The 25,943-nt window shown below is 46.9% G+C and overlaps 1 protein-coding gene across 1 annotated transcript in view; it reads right to left on the bottom strand.

Moving 5' to 3' along the window:
• Positions 1-24,409: 24,409 nt before the first annotated feature.
• Positions 24,410-25,943, bottom strand: part of LOC147662762 (collagen alpha-1(XII) chain-like) — a 185,659-nt gene continuing 184,125 nt past the window's right edge. The window contains exon 5 of the mRNA XM_086950918.1: positions 24,410-25,020. Coding sequence (XP_086807044.1) covers positions 24,410-25,020 — 611 coding nt within the window. The remainder of the gene's footprint in view (positions 25,021-25,943) is intronic.

The following is a 25,943-nucleotide window of genomic DNA, read 5'->3' as shown; positions in this document are numbered from 1 at the left end:
TATGTAGGGAGTACAATCAGACCCCTGAAAAAAAGAATCACAGAACACGTGAGGGCACTGAAACAAGGGGACGCCAGATATCCAGTGGCCATTCACGCAACATTGTGTCCTGCACAAGGGAGTCATAAGGAATTTTCCTTCTTTGGTATAGAAGTCATTGACCAACATCCCAGAGGGGTTAACAGGGAACTTAGGTTACGCAGGACAGAGGCCACATGGATAATGCACTTTCAATCGGTGAAACATGGTTTAAATTGCGACTCTGAGATGCAGTATTTTCTAGGCTAAATGAAACAGAAAGTAATGGTTCATGTGACCAACCATTAAAACTATGTAATATCTATACATCAGTGGAAACGATATTGTATCTGGTCGCAAAACGTAATGTGTTATGTCATATAAATTTGGAGAAGGACAATGTCTTAAAAGTCACAATGGTGGCAGGGGCGTACTTAAACAAAGTGATCACTATCCTTTCAACATACTTCACAGCCATAACACTCTCTTTCATCAAAAAAGTTTTCCTGGGTCGTCTCTGGTGGACGGTACAATAATCAGAGCAAAACGTGACCCGCATAAAATGATGAACCCTCCTAACCCTTCCTCTTCCATCTTTCCTTATGTTCTACCCCTTTTGAGTCTACCCGTTTTTTCACATCAAGACGTGCTGGCACTTATTTCCTTTTTCATCCCGTCAAACCAAGCAGTCCTTGACTTGGCCTGTATGCTCTTTTGATTTGGATAATTGTATTGCAGGTCATTTCGAATTTTCAGTCTCAAGGCCGGTATTTCGCCTACCGGCCTCCTGAATGAATATGATCTATCGTAGAATCAGAATGGTGCTGAAAAAGATTCCGCAGTCACTATCTATCAGACTACAAGCATGATATTGTTCGATTACACCCGCGCTAATATTACGCAAGGTGCGGCTAGTTCTGGGGAGATTTCCGGTTTTAACAGAGGATTTAGGTAAATGATGATAGACCCGGCACATAGTACACCATATGTGGACACAATTTGTCCATCCATAACATAGATTTCTTACAATTAACATTCATGTATCATTATACGCTTATATTCTGTGCAGTGTCACAGTGACATTACCAATGATTGACACAGAGACACACTTCCGGTGCGCCATCACGTGCCTTACGGAAATGTGGTCAGCATTCTAGCTTTCTGTAAACCAAAAGGAACTTGCCCTATTATAGCGCATGTGCGCACTCTCTGGTCGAACACAGACACTACCACCATTACCGAGGACGCCGGAAATATTGTCGGGCAGACCGGCAGGTATGTTCAGACGATGCATACTTCAGTCATTCGTGTTGTTTGTTATTCGGGCCCATTTACTGATTAAGATCACTTTTTAACTACAGGCTGTTACCGAGGAGCCTTAAATATCGGAATACATTGCAGCGCTGAGACCTTGAATTATGTGAGTGCCGTTTTGGTCCCTGTATTTACCCTGTTCGGTAAGATGTGTATTCTACGCTAATACTTCCGTTAAATTTTCAATCTCAATATAGTGTTCACCTGATACTTTTCCTACGTCTGTCCCGAACTTGATTAGAGCGAATTTTCATGAAGCACACCGCCACAGGTGTAATGGAATGCATTGTAAATGTAGTTTTTAACATTTTGTTGTAATGGCATGCGTTGTTAGGATGTTGCGTTGTAAAAAATGTGTTGCAAAGGTATGCGTTGTAAAAGTGTTTGTTGTAACGTCATACATCCTAAGAGAGTTATGTAATGCAACAAACTCTACAATTTAAACCCAGGATAAACAAAGAGACCCACCCCTGTGCCCAGAGACCTTTAACAAGTTCAACAAAAACGAGAAAAGAAAAATGTGACTAGTCCAAATCTCATTTGGATAGTCCTCAGGATGACTAAAAATAAAGACAAGAGTGTGTTCAGTTCAGAAAACTTTATTCAGATAACTTGGTATCCATAAAAGCACCGCAACATAACATATTAAATGACAAATGGAGAGTAATAATGAAATCCATTAGCAATAAACAGTTTACAATAATATAAAATACCAGTACATACATCAGTTTATACAAGTATTCATACATAAATATAAGAGCTCAGGGATTAGACATCGTCTTGCGTGCTCGAATGGCAATTCTCAAAAACATGCTTGTGCGGAAAACCAGCTCTTTATCAGCCAGGGTGAGTAAACACAAATAAGCATTATCCAGGCTAAGAGGCCTGTTCTTTTAAAAAAATGGATTTAAAAGCCACTTAATGTACTTTAAATAATATTTACCAAGAAACAAAAAATGTAAAGTAGATTGGTCGCTCACACGGTCACATGGACAGGGTACATGGTCAAGATTGGAATGGTAACCAAGAGGAAAACATAATGCAAATGCAACAGTTCCTGCTCTTAGGCGAAATAAAAGGCTCCTTTCCCAGTGACTCAAATGTAAGGTGAGATAGATAGGTAGGGGATGCCTATGCCGTTCTATAGTCATGTAGCCGAAGGCAAGAGATTTTTTAGATTCCATACCAATCCTTTCTGTATTGTATAATAAATAAAGTGCACTTCTGAGCTCATTTTTATGCAGAGTTTCAGCTGTGCTGGGATTTAAGAAGATACAACCTTTATTAACACTACATAGGTTTTGTTAAACTCCAGACAGCCAAAGGATAACCATCCCTTTCACACACTTAACTCATTCGCTGATAATCTCTCTAGTTAGAGAAGCAGTCCGGTTCTTCCAAACAGATAACCAGAAAAGAGCAGGGCGGGCACTTATAAAATCTTCGATATAGTTTAAATTAAGTTCCCTGTGGCAAATGTATTGTGGAGTAGAGATTGGGACACCCAATAGCTTCCTGAAAAATCTGTTCTCTTCCTGCTGAATGCAGGAGCTATTGGCATTACCCGAAATCGCAGCTCCCTACGTGGCTACTGGGACACATTGTGATTTAAAAAAAATTTAAATAGCTAAAATAGCACCTGTACTCTTTGTTCAAGTTCAAGTTCAAGTTCAAGAATTTATATAGCGCACCACTCACCCAGAGGGTCTCAAGGCGCTTGAGGGAGGGGGGGTGAATTACTTATCGAAAAGCCAGGTTTTTATCTGCTTTCTGAAGGAGAGGTGGTTCTGTGTAAGACGGAGGTGAGTGGGGAGAGAATTCCAGGTTTTAGCAGCTAAGTAGGAGAAGGATCTTCCTCCCATGGTGGATCTGTGGATGCGCGGAATTGCGGCGAGGGCTTGATTGGATGATCGTAGTTGGCGGGTGGGTGTGTAGAAGGACAGTCTTGTGTTGAGGCATTCAAGTCCTAGGTCGTAGAGGGCCTTGTGTGCGTGGGTGAGGAGACGGAACGTTATTCTCTTGTTGACGGGGAGCCAGTGGAGGTCTTTCAGGTGACCGGAAATGTGAGCTTGACGGGGGATGTCCAGTATGAGTCTGGCTGAGGCGTTTTGGATGCGTTGGAGTTTTTTCTGTAGTTTGGCAGTGGTTCCGGCGTAAAGGGTATTTCCATAATCCATTCGGCTAGTAACCAGTTCGTGGGTGACTGTCTTTCTTGTTTCGGCGGGGATCCAACTGAAGATTTGTTTGAGCATGCGTAGGATGTTGAAGCATGAAGATGAGACGGCGTTGACTTGTCTGGTCACGAGAGGGAGGAGTCCAGGATGAATCCCAGGTTGCGTGCATGATCTGTAGGTATGGGTGCTGTACCCACGGCCGGTGGCCACCATGAGTCGTCCCAGGATGAGGGGGATGATCCTAAGATGAGGACTTCCGTTTTGTCTGAGTTTAGTTTTAAACGGCTGTTCTTCATCCATGCAGCTACTTCTTTCATTTCTTCGTGTAGATTGGTTTTGGCGGTGTTTGGGTCTTTGGTGAGGGAGATGATCAGCTGGGTGTCGTCTGCGTAGGAGATGATGTTGAGATTTTGTTGTCGTGCGATAGAAGCGAGGGGACTCATGTAAATGTTGAAGAGGGTGGGACTGAGTGATGATCCTTGTGGTACGCCGCAGATGACTTCGGTGGCCTCTGATTTGAATGAGGGGAGGCGAACTCTCTGGGTTCTCCCGGCGAGGAACGAGAGGATCCAGTCCAAAGCTTTTCCTTGTATTCCGACGTTGTTGAGGCGTTGTATGAGGGTGCTGTGACAGACTGTGTCGAAGGCGGCGGAGAGGTCGAGTAGGATGAGGGCGACTGTTTCTCCGTTGTCCAGTAGCGTTCGGATGTCGTCTGTAGCTGCGATGAGGGCGGTTTCGGTGCTGTGTTTGGCTCGGAAGCCGGACTGTGAGGGGTCGAGGGAATTGTTGGATTCAAGGAAGGCGGTGAGCTGACTATTGAAGGCTTTCTCAATGACTTTGGCAGGGAATGGGAGGAGTGAGATGGGGCGGTAGTTCTTGAGTTCTGAGGGGTCTGCTGTGGGTTTCTTCAGAAGTGCTGTGAGTTCGGCATGTTTCCAGCTTTCCGGGAAGGTGGCGGAGTTGAAGGAACAGTTGATGACATCGCGGAGATGGGGTGCGATGACTGAGTCTGCTTTTTGAAAATGTGGTGGGGACATGGGTCGGTTGGTGAACCTGAGTGGATGGAGTTCATCAGGCGGATGGTGTCATTAGTGGTGATGGGGTTCCAGGGCCAGAGGTTATGAAAGTGCTGATTTGGTTCGGAGGTGGGTGGAGTGGACTGTTCTTCGGATTGGTTTTCAAAGCTGTTATGTATGTCGGCGATTTTGTTGTGGAAGAAAGAGGATAAAGAGTCGCAGAGGTCTTGAGAGGGAGTGATGTCGTTGGTGCCGGCGGTGGGGTTGGTAAATTCTTTGACGATGTTGAATACTTCCTTACTGTTGTGGGCGTTGTTGTCGAGTCGATCCTTGAATGCTGATTTCTTGGTGGATCGGATCAATTGGTGGTGTTTTCGGTTGGCGTCCTTAAAGGTGGTTAGGTTGTCAGTGATTGGGTTTTTTCTCCAGATTTTCTCGAGAGTACGACATAACTTTTTGGAATTCTTAAGGTCATCGTTGAACCAGGGGGCCTTTTTGTTACCTTGTTTGGTCTGGTGGTTTTTCAAGGGTGCTAATTCATCAGGGCTGTAGGTGATCCATTGTGTGAGTTTGGTGGCAGCATGGTTTGGGTCCGATGATATGGCAGGAGGTTTTTGGTTAAGCGATGTGAAGAGTTGGTCGGTGGTGATTTTGTTCCAGTTTCTTCGAGGAATAGGTTGTGGGGGGTTATGGGTTGTGGTCTTTTTGTAGCTGAAGTGAACGCAGCTGTGGTCAGTCCAGTGGAGAGCTGTGGTGTGATCGAAGGAGATGTGTTTGCTGGAGGTGAAGATAGGGTCGAGCGTGTGTCCGGCAAGGTGGGTGGGGGTGTCAACAAGTTGTTGGAGTCCGAGATTGGCCAGGTTGTCCAGAAGGGTGGTGGTGTTGCTGTTGTTTTTCTTTTCCAGGTGGAAGTTGAGGTCTCCCAGTAGAATGTAGTTCTCGGAGGTGAGGGCATGTGGGCTGATGAAGTCAGTGATGTCTTCGTTGAATTGTGTGCGTGTTCCTGGTGGTCTGTAGATGAGGGTGCCTCTAAGTGTGGTCCTGGGGTCGGTGTGGAGCTGGAAGTGAAGGTGTTCGGCGGTCGAGAGGTTATCGTCGGAGGTGGTCGTGATTCGTATTGTGTTCTTATGGACGATGGCGATGCCTCCTCCTGTTTGGTTGGTGCGGTCTTTTCGGATGATCTTGTAAGCGTCCGGGATGGCTATAGTGATGTCGGGGGCTGATGATGCGTTCATCCAGGTTCCTGTAAGGAAGGCGACGTCCGGCGATGTGGTGTCGAACTTGCTCCTGGAGTGAGCCATATGCGCAGTCCATGAGACCACCCCAAGTTAGGGGAAGGTGCTGGTACTCGTCAATTTTTGACTGCCCACGGTAATAGAGCTAAGCTGGCGTTTCCCACGGCCACACAACATTATAAAGGAATTTGTTTAAATTGACACATTGTACAGACTTTTGTTAACCATATGGATAGCCTGGAACTAGGATGCGCAGAGAGTTCGGAGTGCGGCCTATAAGGACCGCATCATCTTCCTATAATAGTACAGGAAGAGTTTTACCATTAATTTTTGGGACGTCTTGGGTCCTGTATTTTAGCATTTTATTCCATCCATTAATGTAGATGATAAAAAGAAGGGGGGCCAGAACACATCCCTGTCTGACCCCCCTTCCTACCTTAATGGCTCCAGTGACCTCGCCCCCACAACCAATCCTCACCTAGGCCTGGAGATCTTTGTGAAGGTGGATTAAAAAATTTACCAAAGGCTCGTCCAGTAGGATAGACCAGAGCTTTGACCTATTGACAAGATCACAAAAGAGGAAGACAAATCCATGAAGGCCAAATATACTGGGGACGCCTGGGCGATGGTGTATTTTCCAATGACCAGGTTAAGATTTAGACACTGTTCATTGGTACCAACCTTACTGCAAAAACCTAGTTGACTGGACTCTAAAATTCCACTTTCCTCTGACCACTCTAAAATCTTATTATATAAAACTCTCCCCAAAATTTTTAAAATGTTATCGATCAGGGAGCTATGTCTGTAATTATAAATTTGAGAACGGTCCCCCTTTTTAAAAATCGGAACGATAATACTCGTGGCCCAGGTGCTTGGTATCGGAGCATGCGTCAAATTATTAAAAACATTCAAAAGGAGAGGTGCCCAAAAATCTGGTTTCCATTTGATTAAATCTATGGGTAACCCATCAGGGCCAGGGGCTTCATTCTCGAAGCTCTGATGGATAGCTTCTTCCACCTTAGGCAAAGGTATCTGTATGCTGGACAGTGGGCCAAACTCATACTGGTCTGTTAGATTTGGGGGTCTCTGGTTGGCACAGGTAAGGACTTGTGACAAGCATGGACCCTCTCCTCTAGTCAGGATAAAGGGATTACCCTCTAAAATAACCCCTGCTCACCCTCTAGGCAGTGTGGCGCGAGCAGACAAGGCTTATCTCAGAGCGTTATAAGTTAAGCATTTGTGAACACATACAGTAACTCAGTGACAACACCACACATGGACACTACACCAATTTTTGTATAAAAATAAGAATTTTTATGAATGAATACGTATTTATATAGTGCATGGCTACCCAAAGTCATCCCAGCGCATTTGTGACACCTAATCATTATTCACTGATCAACGAAAAAGAAAGGTTTTCAGCTGGTTCCTGAAATGGAGATAGTTAGGTTCAAGACGAATAGAGTAAGGGAGCTGGTTCCAAAATTTTGCAGCGTGAAGTGAAAAACATCGGCCACCCATCCGTGCCCGTTTAATCCTAGGGACTGTCAGAAGTTTTTTATTGTTAGATCTAAGTGTCTGGGAAACCTGATTTAATTGCAGCATAGGCTGAATCAGAGGGGGTCCGTTCTCGGTAATGGTCTTATGAACAGTGCACATGGCCTTATGTAAGGCTTAGCACAAAATCCAAATAACATTTAAAATCAGGCCACAATACTGTTTAGCAAATAAGAGTTCTTTAAAAATGCGTAGTTTAAGTTCCATGTGCTTCGAACTGCCTGCGGCTCTCTCGGGGATGATCGTATCTTGCAAGAGTTAAAAATCAGCGTCGCGGACTCTCGGGTCCGGTGCGCACACAGTCACAGTGCGAGTCGTACAGTTTATCTTGAAATGCGTCCGACGCGGACTAGGCGCTGGCAGGAGTGAAGGCGAACCAGGAACGTTGTCGGCCCCTCTGCGGTGCGAACCCTGACTGGCTGTAGGCGTCTTGTGAGAGGGGTAGAGCGGGGGCCCCGAGGAGCGAGGCAGATGATGCTGGTTTTCCGGTGTTCACTGTGCGAGGCGTGATGCGCATTTAGCCTTAGAGCGGGGATGCCTTTTCGATGTGAAGCAGCACGGCACAAGGCGACCGGTACGTGGCAAATGTACGGGCCGTTCTCTTCGAGTGTGGGGCTGCCGGGGGATCTCACTAGTGCAATGCAAGGTGGCTGGTACGCTGAGAGCTTATGGGCCGTACTCCACCTTACGGTGCGCTCCGATCCCTGAGTCCTGCGGCAGGAGTGCGGCGAGTCAGTGCGTCTCAAAGGGGGGAGAGTGAAGTGGGGTGCGGGTGGCCCTTCTTGGACGGTGCGAGCTATGGCTCAAATTTGAAGCGGAGTCACACGTTGCGGGGCGGCCGGGCATGGACTTCAAAGCGGACAGGGGGGTACGAATCGCACTCGGATCTTGGCTCCAGCGGCAGGGCAAATCTTGCCAATGTTCAGCAGGTCTGTTTGAGGCAGTAAGGAGTCCAATATTCCTGGGACTCCGTTCAGGGGGCAAGCTCACCCACAATCCCTTGGAGATTGTTGAAAGCACAAGTTGATAAAAGTCTCTCTAGTCTTTTCCTCTCGTCTCACAGCAAGGCAATCACTGCAGGCCAATCCCCCAGGTCAGGGACAGTACTCCTCCTTGCAGCTTTCCCAGTTCCTTCTCGTCGGGCAGAGGTTCTTCTTGTTTCAAGCAGGATCTAATTTCTTAGGAGCAGGGCCCCCATATTTATACCACAAATCTTTTGTTCTTTTATGCCAGAGGGTCTTTGCCCAGTTCAGCCCAATTTTGGAGCACTTTGTTTACAGGACTCTGGCTTGTCTTTTCAGTGTGCAGGGCAGAGACATCAGACAGTATTGTGGTGGCAGCGCACAGGCCTATTCAGAGTCTAGGTGCACTTCTCCCACCCATCTGGCTGTAATCTTTCTATTCACCACCTGGCAGCCACAAACTGTCTCCTGGAATTCCCCAGCCCTGTCACTCACAGAAACCAGACAGCAGATACACATCCTAGCAGAGGCGGGCTGAAAAGGTTAGGCAAGCTAATACCAACTTTCTAAAAGTGGTATTTGCAAACACAGAATATTAAAACAACCTTTACTAAAAGATGTATTTTATTATCCTGAGTTCAGGCGTACCAAACTCGAATTTCTACCATGTTCCCTGAGTCTGTTGGGATCATAGAATGTAACAATTCCAACAGCCCATTCTGGCCTATGAGAACAGGTAGCCTTACAATAGTGAAAAACAAAAATGGCTGTAATTCACCATTAGGACATGCCAAACACATCAGGGCTTGTCCTACCTTATACTTACAATGCATCCTGCCCTTGGGCCTACCATAGGGGTGACTAATATGAAGTTATGGGAAGGTTTGGGGACTGGTAAGTAGGTGCACTTGCCCAGTCAGGCTGCTTCAGTGGGTGGCACAACCAGTGCTGCAGGCCCACTAGCAGCATTTCGATTTACAAGCCCTGGGCACCACTGGTGCACTTTACTGGGGTCCGACAGTTAACCAAATAAGCCAATCATGGAATCCAATTACCATATCCATTTTATACAGGGAGCACTTGCACTGTGGCACTGGTTGGCAGTGGCACAATGCTCTGAGCAGCTAACACCAGTAAAACACATGAGGCACAGTAACAAAAAAGTGGAAGGGAGACCGACGCCAAGGTGCCAGGTCTAACATGGTCTGACTCTTGTGGGGGGGTAGCATACATTTTTGAGAAGTGGTTTTCCCACGACTCACTCGAAATGGTGCTGTTAATAGGACTTAATAGCTGGCCCATAGATCGCAAACCCCTTGCAGCAGACCAAAATATGTTGCCCTTTTTTATAGTGGCAGCCTTAGATAGAGCTTCCCAACGATCATTTAAAAGTGCTCCTTTACGGTTACTAATCGCTGTGTTATACCTCCGTCTCGCCATTTGCACATCTGCGGTGCACCTTGGGTTTGATGATAAAGCCCTACGCAGATTCCTATTAGCCTATTTCGCCAGAGGAATAGGTTTGAATAAAAGGGTTTTGGTTGCCAAACAAAGTTTAGTAAAACTAGAACTGCCTCTGGGTGCAGGTCTTGAGTCGATAAACACAATTAAAATAAGATGCATATTAGCCTTCACTACCGAATCAGCACTTCTTTTTACCACCGAAACCATTCGAGCTGCATTGGATCAGGGCAAGAAGGCTGTCCTGATCCTACTAGATCTCTCTGCAGCATTTGACACGGTGTCCCACGCTATCCTTTTACATCTATTAGCTAATGCGGGCATAGCAGGAACCGTTCTCGAATGGTTTAGAATTTTTCTGGCACACAGGCGTCAGGTCACCAAGCTGGGCCAATTCCGCTCCGAGGAGAAAATGCTGACAACAGGGGTTCCGCAGGGCTCAAGTTTGAGCCCCATGTTGTGCAATCTATATATGGTTCCCCTGATCAAACTAATCTCCTCATTTGGCATTGACTCAATTGCATGTGCCGACGATACTCAGTTGGTACTAACTTTGGACAAAAATGCTTTGAATGCTGAAATTACTCTGAAAGAATGTCTTTCGGCAGTATTTGCCTGGATGACCAGTAATCATTTAAAATGTAATTCTGCTAAAACAGAAATTGTGCCTTTTGGATCCAATAACTGTCTCTCTCCTCATTCCTGGTGGCCTAAGGAGGCAGAGGCCCCACCCAATACCATCAATGCAGTGAGAAATTTGGGTGTTAAATTCGACCACACTTTGTCCTTTAACCAACAAACTAAAGAAGTAGCCGGAAACTGCTTCAATATCATTAGAGGTCTGAGAAAAATTTTTAAGCTACTCCCTCAGAGTGCTAGACTCAGATTGAGATTGAGATTGGACTACTGCAACAGCTTGTATGCAGGGCTAATTAGGTCTGCCCTGCACAGACTTCAGATGGTTCAGCATGCTGCGGCCAGGCTAGTCTTAGGCTGGGCAAGAACATCCTCAGCCTCTGCCGCTCTAGATGCACTGCACTGGCTCCCGATACAAAAACGTATCCTGTTCAAAGTTTTGATAATCTCCTTTAAAGCCTTTCATCAGCAAGGCCCAGCCTATCTACAGAAATATTTCAAACAATACCATCCGACACGTGAACTCAGATCATCCTCATCTAATCTGTTTACCGTCCCCAAGTTTAGGCTGACGACCAAGGGAGGAAAATCCCTATCTGTGATTGGCACTAAAGCATGGAACAAATTACCCCAACATCTCTGTGCAGCCAATACAGAACTAAGTTTCAGGAAGCAGCTAAAAACATGGATCTACTCACTGCCAGACACAGTATGCCAAACTCTAATATGATCCTCCTTCCAGCTTCTCGGACGGTCTAGATATGGTCATCTGCTAGATATAGGGAGTCTCAGCGCCAAGATGCTCCTCGGAGTGGTAGTGCGCTATATAAGTACCCAATCACATCACATCACATCACTAGTGACTGAAACAGTAGCCACTGTCAACACACCTCCATCTTAATCTTAAATTGTCAGTAAAGGGCATTAGATTTCTGTCCCCACATTCAGAAGAGAACACGGGCACAGGAGCCAATCTCAATACTGTTTTGATTGGATTGTGGTCCCCATAACTTGTAACAATACCTTCTGTAGCCATTAGGTGATCCACAAGGATGGGGGAAATAAAGATAAAATCTATGATTGAGGAACAACCCCTTCCTCTAAATGTTGGTACTTGATGGTTGATAACGTGCGATGCACCCACAGCATCCATAACGTTGACGAGGTTATACGAACCCAAGAACGCAGCCAACTCTGCGCCCCTGCGAGAGGGGGGAACTGAGTTATGTGTACCTATACCATGTGACGTATCTATAAGTTTTGCATTAAAATCACCACCCAAGAGAAACCCAGTAATCCCTTCTGAACCTTGCTGGCAATCTAAATTAGAAATAAAATCAAAAAGAGCTCAATAGAATTCCTATTGGGAATAGAATGAAAATCATTATTGTAAAAATGTATCAAATAAAAAGAAATCCTCCTTTTGTAAATCAAAACTTGGAAGTTGTGGCTGTTGGTTAATAAAACCTTAAAACTCCCTACAGCGGCAACGTTAATCCCGATAAATAGGCCCCCCGATGGTCAGCCAAATTTGGGGATGGGGGCTACTATGCTAAAGCAATGAAACCCCTCAATATGTAAGTCATGAGTGGCCCAGGACTCTTGAAACATAACTACGTCTTGTTCGGTTATTAAACGCAGCCAATCCAGGTCACCAAGCCTCGACTGTAAACCTGCTACATTCCAGCTTAAAACACTCAAATCAGTATCAGCATTGGCTTTGTTTATAGGTTGCTGGTCAACTGACATGTCAGTGTGGGCTGTAGGTACAGTACCTAAGAGATTTTCTGCATGATGTGGTTGGTCTACCAATAAAGATGGTTGTCAATCCTGAGCATCCAGATTAGAGAGGGCCTGGCACCTCATGGTTACCAAAAGCAGTGCATAAACATTCCTAATAGGTGTAAATTGTGGTTTATAAAAATAACCGAGGGGAAGTGCACAAATACTGGAGCTTTGTATGAATGGTTCCTCACAGATGCTTACTAGGCTGCGAAGCATGTGTGGCCTTCAAAAATTAATGATAATGCAGTCACCATTTATATTCTTTGGACAAGAGTGTGATAACGGAAGATGGTTCGTAAGAAGAACAGAAGTGCAAGCTAGCTGCACACTTGTAGGTTGACTGTAGTCTTTCTCAAGCAGACAGATACAAGTAGAAGTAGATTAATAGATTTATGGGAGCGGATCTAGTGAGCAGCTCAGGACAGATCTAACTTCCAGGTCAAACCTCTATGGAACCCATCACATAAAGTTCTGTGTTGTCATGAGAGAGCATCACTGTGGATACCACAAACAGAAAAATAGGCAGCACAGACTGGAGCAAAAGGACCAAGGGATATATGTTGATACCACGCATACTTTTAGCACGCATACCACTACCACGTATTTTTTACAACGCATACCTTTACAACGCAATACACTACAACGCAGATACTATTACAACGCATACCATTACAACGTAAGTATAGGTAAGTGTATAATATTATAAAATAATGTAATTAATAATATATTTTTTTTAATAATTAATAATTATTTAATTATTAAATATTGTAATTAATTATATTATTTTTTTTTATTAATTTGTAAATATATATGTTAAAAATACCCCTATACCCCAAAACCCAAACCCAGCCCTGAAACCTAAAAATACCCCTGTACCCCAAAACCCAAACCCAGCCCTGAAACCTAAAAATACCCCTGTACCCCAATACCCAAACCCAGCCCTGAAACCTAAAAATACCCCTGTACCCCAAAACCCAAACCCAACCCTGAAACCTAAAAATACCCCTGTACTCCAAAACCCAAACTCAGCCCTGAAACCTAAAAATACCCCTGTACCCCAAAACCCAAACCCAACCCTGAAACCTAAAAATACCCTGTACCCCGAAACCCAAACACAGCCCTGAAACCTAAAAATACCCCTGTACCCAAAAACCCAAACCCAGCCCTGAAACCTAAAAATACCCCTGTACCCCGAAACCCAAACCCAACCCTGAATCCTAAAAATACCCCTGTACCCCAAAACCCAAACCCAGCCCTGAAACCTAAAAATACCCCTGTACCCCAAAACCCAAACCCAGCCCTGAAACCTAAAAATACCCCTGTACCCCAAAACCCAAACCCAGCCCTGAAACCTAAAAATACCCCTGCACCCCAAAACTCAAACCCAACCCTGAAACTTAAAAATACCCCTGTACCCCAAAACCCAAACCCAGCCCTGAAACCTAAAAATACCCCTGTACCCCAAAACCCAAACCCAATACCCCTAATAAATGTTTTAAAATAAAGATAAACGTACCTATACTTATGTTGTAACGGTATGCGTTGTAATAGTATCTGCGTTGTAGTGTAATGCGTTGAAGAGGTATTCGTGGTAAAGGATCCTGCGTGGTAATGGTTTCGTTGTAAAAGTATTTCGTGCTAAAAGTTGCGTGGTAACAATTACATACCGGACCAAGGCCTACAATCCCATGGAACTCCATGACCAAGGACCACAGTCACATGGATCTACATGACCAAGGGCTATAATCCCATGGAGTTACATGAAAAGGCCCACACTCCCAGGGAGCTACATGACCAATGCCCATAATCCCATGGAACTACATGACAAGGCCCACAATCCCATGGTACTGCATGACCAAGGCCCACAATCCCATGGAACTCCATGACCAAGGCCTACAATTACATGGAGAATGCGAAGCGTGAATAAAATGTCACCAGAGAAAACTCGTACATCTCCAGATAGTTTCCCACTCGCTGTGAAGTGACATAAAACATGTAAAGAAGAAAATAAATAACAGAACTTTAGATGCATGTAAATAACCATAGGTAATACCAATTCATATTAAACATGGACACTTGAAGGTTTTGCTTATTTCTTTATTAAACACCCTTCAGCTGGCGCATATTTAGAAATAGACACTGAAATGCAACAAAGCAGAAATATAGGTGGATTGCAAAACAATATAAAATGGCAGAAGCACTACAAAAATAAGAGTGGTAAACTCAAAGGTAAATTAAAAAGAAGTAGAATACGCTACCAATCAGGAAACAAGACATAACAGGGTGGTAAAGGTGTTCGGTCTCCAGATAGGTCCATTTTTACAAAGACACTTAAAATTCTAAACGGGGTCATTTTATTCTATACCAATTTCTCAGTGGATGGTGAAAGGAGGGGGCATTATCTGTTGATAAACAACAGGAAACACAGATTGGGAGATGCAGTTGATGAGTCAGAAGATTCTGGTTTCGGATTGGAAAGTGAATATTAGCGGTCACAGGTAGGGTGCCAACTTAGGCTGTCCTGACTGAGTTTCACTTTCTATTCTCTGTGCTGACATTAGGGGTGGACGTAGCTCCATGCAGCCTAGTCACACTTAATTACCTAAAAATTCCAAAGGATTATGCAAAATTACGCACACCTGTAAGACCCCGTTTGTGATGACACAATCTAGGGCGAGGCTCCTCCTATCCCATGAGCACCAGACCAAGATGCACCTGGGTCCTTTCAGGACACACGTGACTGGGGTGCAGGCGTGGCCTGACAGCCCCCAGGTAGTGGGAACTGAGAAGGCACGGGGGCATGGATATTACAATATGACAGCCTATGGCACATCCTTGCTATTTTTGCCTTTGGCCAGTAGAACTCCTGGTATGTTCCCAATTAACCATTTTTGGACAGTAGAGGTGGTCTCTTCTCAAGGGACCTGAAATGTGAACATTATTTGTGATGTGGGGACACCTTGGTTTGTATTAAGAGTTTAGAGAGCACACGTTGGTCTCTATACACTCAAGTCTCTTGAGTGCAGACCTTTGATGCAATCAAGCACACACTCTCTCCTGCCTGCTGAGGTCCACTCCTCTGCAACAGCTGCTGCTGTTCAGTAGCCTCCCCTACACACTTGTGGCGATATCTCACTGTCACTGCGGTCCATTCCCTGTGATGGGCCAATGGTGGAACCCCAGAGCCCGCCTGCTTCCATTGTTTCCCTCATCTTGAGAGGGTTGTCATTGACTCCTGACTCCTCTAATCTGCCACTGAGCCCCCACACTTGAATGTTCATCGGAAGGACTGGGGACAGATGCACGGGAGGTGTTTACGCTTCCCTCAGAGTCAATGAGACGCCTTCTTTCTTTATAGGCACTGTTCTTTTTCCAGTGATCTCTTTGCCTTCACCAATGTGCAGACTTTCAGGGTAGATGTTCTTCAAATGTGTCACTACAGATGTATGAACCATCTCTCGAGTCACCAATAGATGCTACAAAGGGCATGGGTGGTCTGGCTACAGCGGTTGAATACCGGGGGCATGTCCTACCGGCCGCGGGATCTGTCGCTGATGATTGATGTTACGAATGCAGGAAGACATTGGAAAATAGGATATTTAGACACATCTCATGTTTAAACACTTGATTAAGGCATTCTGGGACATGAGATGAAGACATACTGGGACATGAGATGAAGGCATGCTGGGACACGAGATGAAGGCATGCTGGGACGAGAGATGAAGGCATGCCAGGACGTAAGATGAAGGCATGCTGGGACATGAGATGAAGGCATGCCAGGAAGTGAGATGAAGGCATGCTGGGACATGAGATGAACGCATGCTGGGACATGAGATGAAGGCATGCTGGGACATGAGATGAACGCATGCTGGGACATGAGATGAAGGCATGCCGGGACATGAGATGAAGGCATGCTGGGACATGAGATGAAGGCGTGCTGGGACATGAGATGGAGGCATGCTGGGACGTGAGATGAAGGCGTGCTGGGACATGAGATGAAGGCATGCTGGGGCAGGAGATGAAAGCTTGCTGGGGCATGAGATGAAAGCATGCTGGGGCATGAGATGAAAGCATGCTGGGACATGAGATGAAAGCATGCTGGGACATGAGATGAAAGCATGCTTGGATATGAGATGCAGGCATGCTGAGACATGAAATGAAGCGGTACAAAAGGGGGGTGGTGGTGATTGACGGAGCATCTGAATCAATCAAACATTCACAAATGAAGGCATGCTGAGACATGGGATGAAGGTTATGTTATGTTATGTTACATACATTTGTATTGCGCACAGCTGCCCCAGCTAAGGGGCGTCCTGGAGCATGGCAGGTAATATGCAACAACTACAGGGAACACAACAGAAGGAAAGACAAAGGCAATTTATTAAAACAGAAAAGTTTTTTAAACTTTACGAAAGGCTAAAAGATCATCTAACAACCGCATCTATACTGGAAGAGAGTTCCAGAGCTCGGCCGCTCTGACCCGGAAGGATCGACCACCAACCCGACACAGCCTGTATCGGGGGATCACTGTCAGTGCTTGACCCAACGATCTCAGGAACCGGGTAGGCACATACCAGGACAAAAGGTCAGCAAGAATTTGAGGACCCAAACCCCTCAAAATCTCGAACGCCAAACACAGCACTTTAAACTGGATTCTTGCCCTGATAGGCAACCAATGCAGTGATCTCAATGTGCCGGAGACGGAACATGTACGCGGTAAGCCAACAATTGCTCTCGCCGCGGCATTCTGGACGCGTTGGAGGCGGATAACCTCCGCTGAATTGATCCCTACCAGAAGCGAGCTGGCAAAGTCCAGGCAAGATAACACTGTAGCCTGGACTATCAGCTGCCTGGTCGATGGTCAAAAAACTTCGGAACGGGATGCAGCGACCGTAGGATACCAAAGCAACAGGCCGCGGTTCTCTTCGTGTGACCCACAAAACTGAGGGCAGGATCCATCCATACTCCTAGGTTCTTTAATTCTGTGACCGGAATGGGGGCCGGCCCCAGTTCCGCAGGCCACCACCTGTCTCCCCATAGTTCCGACCTCCTACCGACGATCATGATCTCCGTTTTCTTTGCGTTGAGCTGGAGACAGTTGTTCTTTATCCAGCTCGCCACCGCTCTAAGTCCACTCCGAAACCTGGGGGCATCCCGGTCCGCATCCCCGCTGATCGTAACCGCTAGCTGAGTGTCGTCGGCATATGAGACCATGGTCATGCCCCATTTCTTGACGACCTCAGCCAGCGGTCTCACGTATAGATTAAACAACGTGGGGCTCAGCGAGGAACCTTGCGGCGCCCCCTGTTTCAAAGGATGGAATTGGGACTGGAACGGTGGAATGGCAACGCTAAAGAAACGATCGTCTTGGAAAGACCGGAACCACTGGAGGGCAGGGCCACCCAGCCCAATCTCCTCCAGGCGATGCAACCGGATAGGATGCAAGACAGTATCAAACGCGGCGCTCAGATCTAATAACACGAGCGCCGCTGTCTGCCCCGCATCCATCCCCGTGCGAAGATGTTCAGCCATGGAGAGAAGGGCGGTCTCCGTGCTGTGGCCAGCACGGAAACCGTTCTGGGTGGGATCCAAGATGTTAGCATGGATGAGGTGGGCCGAAAGGACTTTGTTGACACCGGCCTCCAACACTTTAGTCGGCCACGGGAGCAAGGAGATAGGTCGATAGTTTTCGGGTTTCTCTGGATCCAGCAAAGGCTTCTTTAGAATGGGAGAGACCACCGCCCGCTTCCAGCTAGCGGGTACCGCGCCCGACTCCAACGAGATGTTAATCAAGGAGTGTACCACGGCCCGGCCCACAAACGACTGATCTCTAAAAAGAGTCGGTCTAAGCGGATCAGCGGGGGACCCCGATTTAACCTGCTGAGCCAAGAGGTCAAACCCCTCAGATGACAACGGGGGCAGCACGTGCAAAGTGGTTTCTCCATAGATGTTAATTGGAGGCTCAACTGGAGGCCCTGTATAGGGGAACGTCTTGTAGATGTTTTGGACCTTTTCCAGAAAAAACAAAGCAAGAGCCTCACAATGAGTGGTGGAACCAGTCGTCGGGGCACAAGCTCGCTTTGCTAAAAGATCCTTCATCACTTTGAAGATGGTTTTGGAGGGATTGGAGCTGTTACCGAATTCAGCAGCATAATAAGCTGCCCGAGCTCGGCAAACAGCCCGATGGTAAGTTTTGACGGAGGCGAGATATATTGCTTTTTTCCCGTTATCGTACGCCTTGCACCAAGCCCTCTCCGTTCGCCTACAACTACCCTTGAGTGTACGTAAGGCGCCATCGTACCACGGGCTTGAATCCCTGGAGCTGATCTTACAAGCGGTGATAGGAATAAGGGCGTCAAGCGCCTTGGAGATCCAGGAGCAGAACCTATCGTAACCTGTGTCAACAGTTACCAAAGGTTCTAATGGCTCCGCGGCGAGGACACGGTGTAAGTCCTCTAGCCGTAATTTACTCCAATGCCGCCTCGCGACCAACTTTGCAGGGGGAGTGGTAATCATTCCCGGCAAGGGGGTACAGATGGCAACCTAAGAGTGGTCCGTCCAGCCAAGGGGTGTAACGGCGGTGACAGAAGCGTCTGCCAAGTTGGTGAAAAACGGATCTAAAGTATGGCCACCTGTATGAGTAGGCTGCTGAACCAATTGCACAAGCTGAAGGGCCTCCAAGTCAGCAAGAAGACCGCTTACCGTAGGGATGTTAAGACTATCGAAATGCAAGTTAAGGAACTCCCAAGATGGAAAAGTTGAGACAACCTACCGCCAAGGAGCTGACCACATCGGGGAAGGCAGCTCTAAACGCCACATCACTACCAGGGGGGCGATAGACCACCATCCCCGAGAGTGAAAAATGTGGGGTGACCAGGATCTTAAACACCGCACTATCACACCCCGCAATGGTCAGAGCAGACCAGCTACAAGTGAAACTGGAACGCATGGCAAGAGCAATGCCCCCTCCCCTAGTAGATCGATTAAGGGTAAAGACAGAAAAGTCAGAGGGGAATGCCAGGTTGATAATAGCCGCATCGTCATCCTTCAGCCACGTCTCTGTGATGGCCACGATGTCCGGGGCCTCTTCCTGGATCAGGTCAAGCACATCCTAATGATGCTGCACCAAAGACCTGGCATTAAGACTGAAGATGCGAAGGGCATGCTCGGGGCGATTGCAACCGTTGGATTTTCATGAGCGATCGAGGTTGGAGGATCTAAAGACCACCTGCCGCAGGCGCAATGATAGGGGCCAGCTAAAGGATGTAAAGGAGGAAGACTGCAACTTACAGTCGAGCATCCTATGTCCCGCAGAGTTTCGCTGGAATACACGAACATTGCAGGGAATGCCGCGACCACCTCTCAGAAACAACAGGAGCCCGCAGCGCCCAGCGCGTCCTTGGCGCGGACGGGCGCAGACGGGCAGGACTCAGGCACGACTCCGGCTAAGCGACAGCGTCCCACTGCGCGTTCCCGCTGCGCGGGAAAGGACCACTTTAAATAGGCGAGGCGAATGGCCCCACGAGCGAGAGACGCTCCAAGATGGCGCCCGTGCAAAAGCCTACACAGCCCAAGGCAAGATGGCGCCCATCGACCCAACCCCGGGACCCGGACCCGCCAAACGGCGGTGGTTTTACTCTTTAGATGCAGGTAAGGGGGCGAGGGACTGTTCCCAGATGAGAGCGCCTAAAATCAGGGGAGAATAAAATAATAACAAAGCAAAAGCAAAACAGGAAATTTAAGAGCAGCGCGACCTGCAGGAAGCCAATACCTTGGCCAAATGATTGAATCGAAGTCCGCCTTAAATAGGCGAGGCGAATGGCACCACGAGCGAAGAGACGCTCCAAGATGGCGCCCGTGCAAAAGCCTACACAGCCCAAGGCAAGATGGCGCCCATCGACCCAACCCCGGGACCCGGACCCGCCAAACGGCGGTGGTTTGACTCTTTAGATGCAGGTAAGGGGGCGAGGGACTGTTCCCAGATGAGAGCGCCTAAAATCAGGGGAGAATAAAATAATAACAAAGCAAATGCAAAACAGGAAATTTAAGAGCAGCGCGACTGCAGCGCGACCTGCAGGAAGCCAATACCTTGACCTTGAACATGAGATAGGCTTGCTGGGACATGAGATAAAGGCATGCTGGGGCATGAGATGAGAGAATGCTGGGACATGAGATTAAGGCATGCTGGGACATGAGATTAAGGCATGCTGGGACATGAGATGAAATCATGCTGGGACATGAGATGCAGGCATGCTGGGACATGAGATGAAGGCATGCTAGGACATGAGATGAAAGCATGCTGGGACATGAGATGAAGGCATGCTGGGAAATGGGATGAAGGCATGCTGGGAAATGAGATGAAGGCATGCTGGGACATGAGATAAAGGTGTGCTGGGACATGAGATGAAAGCATGCTGGGACATGAGATGAAAGCATGCTTGGACATGAGATGCAGCCATGCTGAGGCATGAAATGAAGCGGTACAAAAGGGGAGTGGTGGTGATTGACGGAGCATCTGAATCAATCAAACATTCACAAATGAAGGCATGCTGAGACATGGGATGAAGGCATGCTTGAACATGAGATAGGCTTACTGGGACATGAGATAAAGGCATGCTGGGGCATGAGATGAGAGAATGCTGGGACATGAGATTAAGGCATGCTGGGACATGAGATTAAGGCATGCTGGGACATGAGATGAAAGCATGCTGGGACATGAGATGCAGGCATGCTGGGACATGAGATGAAGGCATGCTAGGACATGAGATGAAAGCATGCTGGGACATGAGATGAAGGCATGCTGGGAAATGGGATGAAGACATGCTGGGAAATGAGATGAAGGCATGCTGGGACATGAGATAAAGGTGTGCTGGGACATGAGATGAAAGCATGCTGGGACATGAGATGAAAGCATGCTTGGACATGAGATGCAGCCATGCTGAGACATGAAATGAAGCGGTACAAAAGGGGAGTGGTGGTGATTGACAGAGCATCTGAATCAATCAAACATTCACAAATGAAGGCATGCTGAGACATGGGATGAAGGCATGCTTGAACATGAGATAGGCTTGCTGGGACATGAGATAAAGGCATGCTGGGGCATGAGATGAGAGAATGCTAGGACATGAGATTAAGGCATGCTGGGACATGAGATTAAGGCATGCTGGGACATGAGATGAAAGCATGCTGGGACATGAGATGCAGGCATGCTGGGACATGAGATGAAGGCATGCTAGGACATGAGATGAAAGCATGCTGGGACATGAGATGAAGGCATGCTGGGAAATGGGATGAAGGCATGCTGGGACATGAGATGAAGGCATGCTGGGACATGAGATGAAGGCATTCTGGGACATGAGATAAAGGCATGCTGGGACGTGAGATGAAGGCATGCTGGGACGTGAGATGAAAGCATGCTGTGACATGAGATGAAGGCATGCTGGGACATGAGATGAAGGCATGCTGGGACATGAGATGAAAGCATGCCGGGACATGAGATGAAGGCATGCTGGGACATGAGATGAAAGCATGCTGGAACATGAGATGCAGCTATGCCGAAACATGAGATGAAGGCATGCTGGGGCTTGAGATAAAGGCATGCTGGGGCATGAGATAAAAAACATGCTGGGACATGAGATGAAAGCATGCTGGGACATGAGATGAAAGCATGCTGGGACAGGAGATGAAGGCATGCTGGGACATTAGATGAAGGCATGCTGGGACATGAGATGAAGGCATGCTGGGACATGAGATGAAGGCATGCTGAGACATGAGATGAAGGCATGCTGAAACATGAAATGAAGGCATGCTGAGACATGAAATGAAGGCATGCTGAGACATGGGATGAAGGCATGCTGGAACATGAGATAGGCTTGCTGGGACATGAGATGAAAGCATGCTGGGACATGAGATGCAGGCATGCTGGGACATGAGATGAAGGCATGCTGAGACATGAGATGAAGGCATGCTAGGACATGAGATGAAACCATGCTGGGAAATGAGATAGGAATGCTGGGAAATGAGATGAAGGCATGCTGGGACATGAGATGAAGGCATGCTGGGACATGAGATGAAGGCATGCTGGGACATGAGATGAAGGCATGCTGGGACATGAGATGAAGGCATACTGGGACATGAGATGAAGGTGTGCTGGGATATAAGATGAAGGCATGCTGGGACATGAGATGAAGGCATGCTGGGACATGAGATGAAGGAATGCTGAGACATGAGATGGAGGCATGCTGGGACGTGAGATGAAAGCATGCTGGGTTATGAGATAAAGGGAAGTGCCGATTCTCTCTTCTAGAAGATAAATGTAGTCTTACATAGATTCCCATCCTAAAGTCTAATCCTAAACCCTTTAATGTTCTTCAGCCTCCCTGAAATTTTAAATAAACGCCGAGATCCCTTTTAAAACACACACACACGCACATTGTTTTTTAATCACTATGGATGATTGCAGTTATTGTGGCTGTGGATGCTGTTTAGTTATGCCATCCATACCCCGGATATTGGTCGTTTCTTCGATGGATGCACCTTTTAGCTACTCATCTGTAGATGTAGCATAACATCTGGTGCCACCTCCGATATTCGTCATTTCTTTTTATTTCAGTAAATTTTTTTATTGAAAATTATATTTACATGGTGCGTAACATCTACATGGGAGGTAATTCACAAAGGGAAAAAGAAGAAAACGCCCTGGGGGGGGTGAGGGGGGGTTATAGGGAGGCAACACAAGTCCATCATCTTGGCAATTAGTACTTCTGACTGTGGCTGTGCAGTTCTGGCAGGGCGTTCCGTTAGTTTGTGCCCTCGTATCAATAGTCTTTAGTTTTCTCCTCCGTCCCCCCTGATGTCCTTTCGATTGTCTCTCGCACGTTTGTTGATTACCCTCTCCCCTAGTCCCAGTGGCCGAGAAATAGAAGAAGAGAGAGTGGAGAAGCTCTGGGTAGGAGGAATATTTTATGGTGCGGTGTATGGGCGGTGTCTTGTTGATGTTCTATGACTCAGTTGAGGTTCCTGTGGCTGCGTTGCTTGTTGCCGTTGCTACGGCGGTTTGTGTGAGGACAGGTAGTTGTTCAGTGATCGCCACATTTTAACACCTCATACAGCATTATGTTACATGCATACATTTCTTTGATGGACAAAGTGACTCTTGGACCTTATTCCTATTTCGATCGTACTACGTATGAAACCTTTTCTGTCTTTTCTGTCTCAGAATTTATCGACTATGCTGATATTAAGGCTGACCCCTTGCCTCGTGGGGTCGAAATTCCGTCATATATCCATATTCTTTCTTCTACTGACCAGCTGAACCGATAGGTGGGGAGACTTAGCTTGTCATTGATTTTGCTCCTCTTTTGTGTACCTTTGCATAGTCCTGCCCAATATGACATTTGCTAGCCATTACGTTCCAATGTCTACACTTAATGTTGAAAATATAATTAAAACAAGGCATGAGTTGCAGATAATTGAACCATTTATTATCTAAACGGGTTACTAACTCCAAAGAGGTATCCTTTAATCAGAACTACCACACAATTACTTCTCCTTGTTACATGTGGAGGAAGTGTCATTTAATTGTATAGATTTGGTTTTACGGTACTTTTTTAGATATGGTAATATTTTTATGTTATGCTATCTTTTAGACAAACTGAGCTGTTACCTTGTACATATTAATTAGAATATGTATTTGTAAAGTACTATTTTCAATTTTTTGGGTTTTGCACATTTCCTGTATGTTTCTTTGTGGGTTGTCTGATATTATCTATGTCCTTTTTTATGTTGTTTGATGTGTTATTGTTGCTTTGTCCTGTCTATAATGTTACAGCCCTGACGAAGTTCCCTCTGGCAAAAATGGGAACGAAACGTGTTGGTTGTGTGCCAGTTTTAAAAGATTGATTAAATAAAAAGAAATAATCTTGGAACAGATTTCGTCGCACGTGTTTTGACTTCATAAGTGCACCTTCCATTTTCTCTTGTGAGTGGGGCAGTGAGTGACAACTGCCTTCCATTATTCCTTCTGACTCCACCACCTGCCTCCTTTCCCCCACTGCCGGAAGTCCGAGGGCGGGATTTCCGGCTGTGGAGAAAGTGAATGACACCCAAGGGAGGCTCTTGTAATTTACCCTTCTCCCTGCGCCTCGTCATGAAATGTAAATATCAGCTGTGAAATGTGTAAACTGTAAACTACAGAGCTCTGCCTGGACCCCCGCCTTGAGTCCCTTGAAAGAAGCGGGAGTGTCTCCCTTTTATACCCGCAGGTTGTGTTGTATAGTTTTCAGTTTGTACTGGACCCTGAGGCAGATGGACTCTGTCAGCTCCGGCAGCATTTGCTGAAGCTCTCGATAGGACTTCCTTGAGAACACGTGGGTCGCAGCCGGGGGGCTGGCGATGGCCTCCAGCTCAGGGCGGCTCGCATCCCACCCACCAACAGCAAAGACCTCCACCCCCGCACCCCGGAGCTCCAGGGCCGGACCTGTGACATCATCCTCTGACAACCGATCTGTGATGAGGACCAGGACCCTGGGCACGTGGGCTCTGGCCCCCCTGTGCTCGACCAGCACCTCCCGTCTGACGAAGGAGAGGGCTCGACCAGTATTAGAACGAGGGCCCACCCATCGCAAGGGCCGCAGAGAGTCAATCAGGACACGGACGTTGAGGGAGTCGCTGAAGGGGACATCTATCCGGGCATCAGTGGTGAACGTGACCAGGCTGAACTGCACCGAGTCCCGGGACACGTGGAAGCTTCTCAACACCTCCTCCAAGAAGGGCCTCAGGAGGCGGTGGCTCCACAGTACAAAAAAAGAAGTATGGACTAAAAGCACCACGTCCGCCTTTATATCCATCCGACCAGAGCATTCTGTGGAAAGAAAAACAGGGACGGGTCAGAGAGGAGCGGACAACATGTGCAGAGGAAGACAGGGTTGAGGCTGGGGTAGCCGGGATTCTGCCTCACAACATATGCTTGAAAACAGTCACCGCAGAACCTGTGCGCATGAATACAATAAAAACACACCAGCATCCACACTGCGCTGTTACAAATACACGTCAGCATCTACACTGCGCTGTACCCAAATACACGCCAGCATCCACACTGCGCTATTTCCAAATACACACCAGCATCCATACTGCGCTGTTACAAATACACACCGGCATCCACACTGCGCTGTTACAAATACACACCAGCATCCATACTGCGCTATTTCCAAATACACACCAGCATCCACACTGCGCTGTTATCAAATACACACCAGCATCCATACTGCACTGTTACCAAATACTCACCGGCATCCACACTGCGCTGTTACAAATACACACCGGCATCCACACTGCGCTGTTACAAATACACACCAGCATCCACACTGCGCTGTTATCAAATACACACCAGCATCCATACTGCACTGTTACCAAATACTCACCGGCATCCACACTGCGCTGTTACCAAATACACACCGGCATCCACACTGCGCTGTTACAAATACACACCAGCATCCACACTGCGCTGTTACCAAATACACACCAGCATCCATACTGCGCTGTTACAAATACACGCCAGCATCCACACTGCCCTGTTACAAATACACTCCAGCATCCATTCTCCACAGATTAAAGGACACCATAAATGTGGAACTTGCATTGTTGCTCTGATACTATAGAAGAGACATTGTTCTCGTTCAACAACATCCACTGGAAACACGAAGTTTTTACAAACTGTAAAACAAGGAATGTTGTATATGCTATTGTATGTCCCTGCCCCAAGTTATATATTGGGAAAACCACCCA

The sequence above is a fragment of the Lissotriton vulgaris genome, unplaced genomic scaffold (genome assembly GCF_964263255.1).
Source record: "Lissotriton vulgaris unplaced genomic scaffold, aLisVul1.2 SCAFFOLD_2720, whole genome shotgun sequence".
Lineage (NCBI taxonomy): Eukaryota > Metazoa > Chordata > Amphibia > Caudata > Salamandridae > Lissotriton > Lissotriton vulgaris.
Note: the sequence above shows the minus strand (reverse complement) of the source record. Positions and strands in the feature narration are given on the sequence as shown.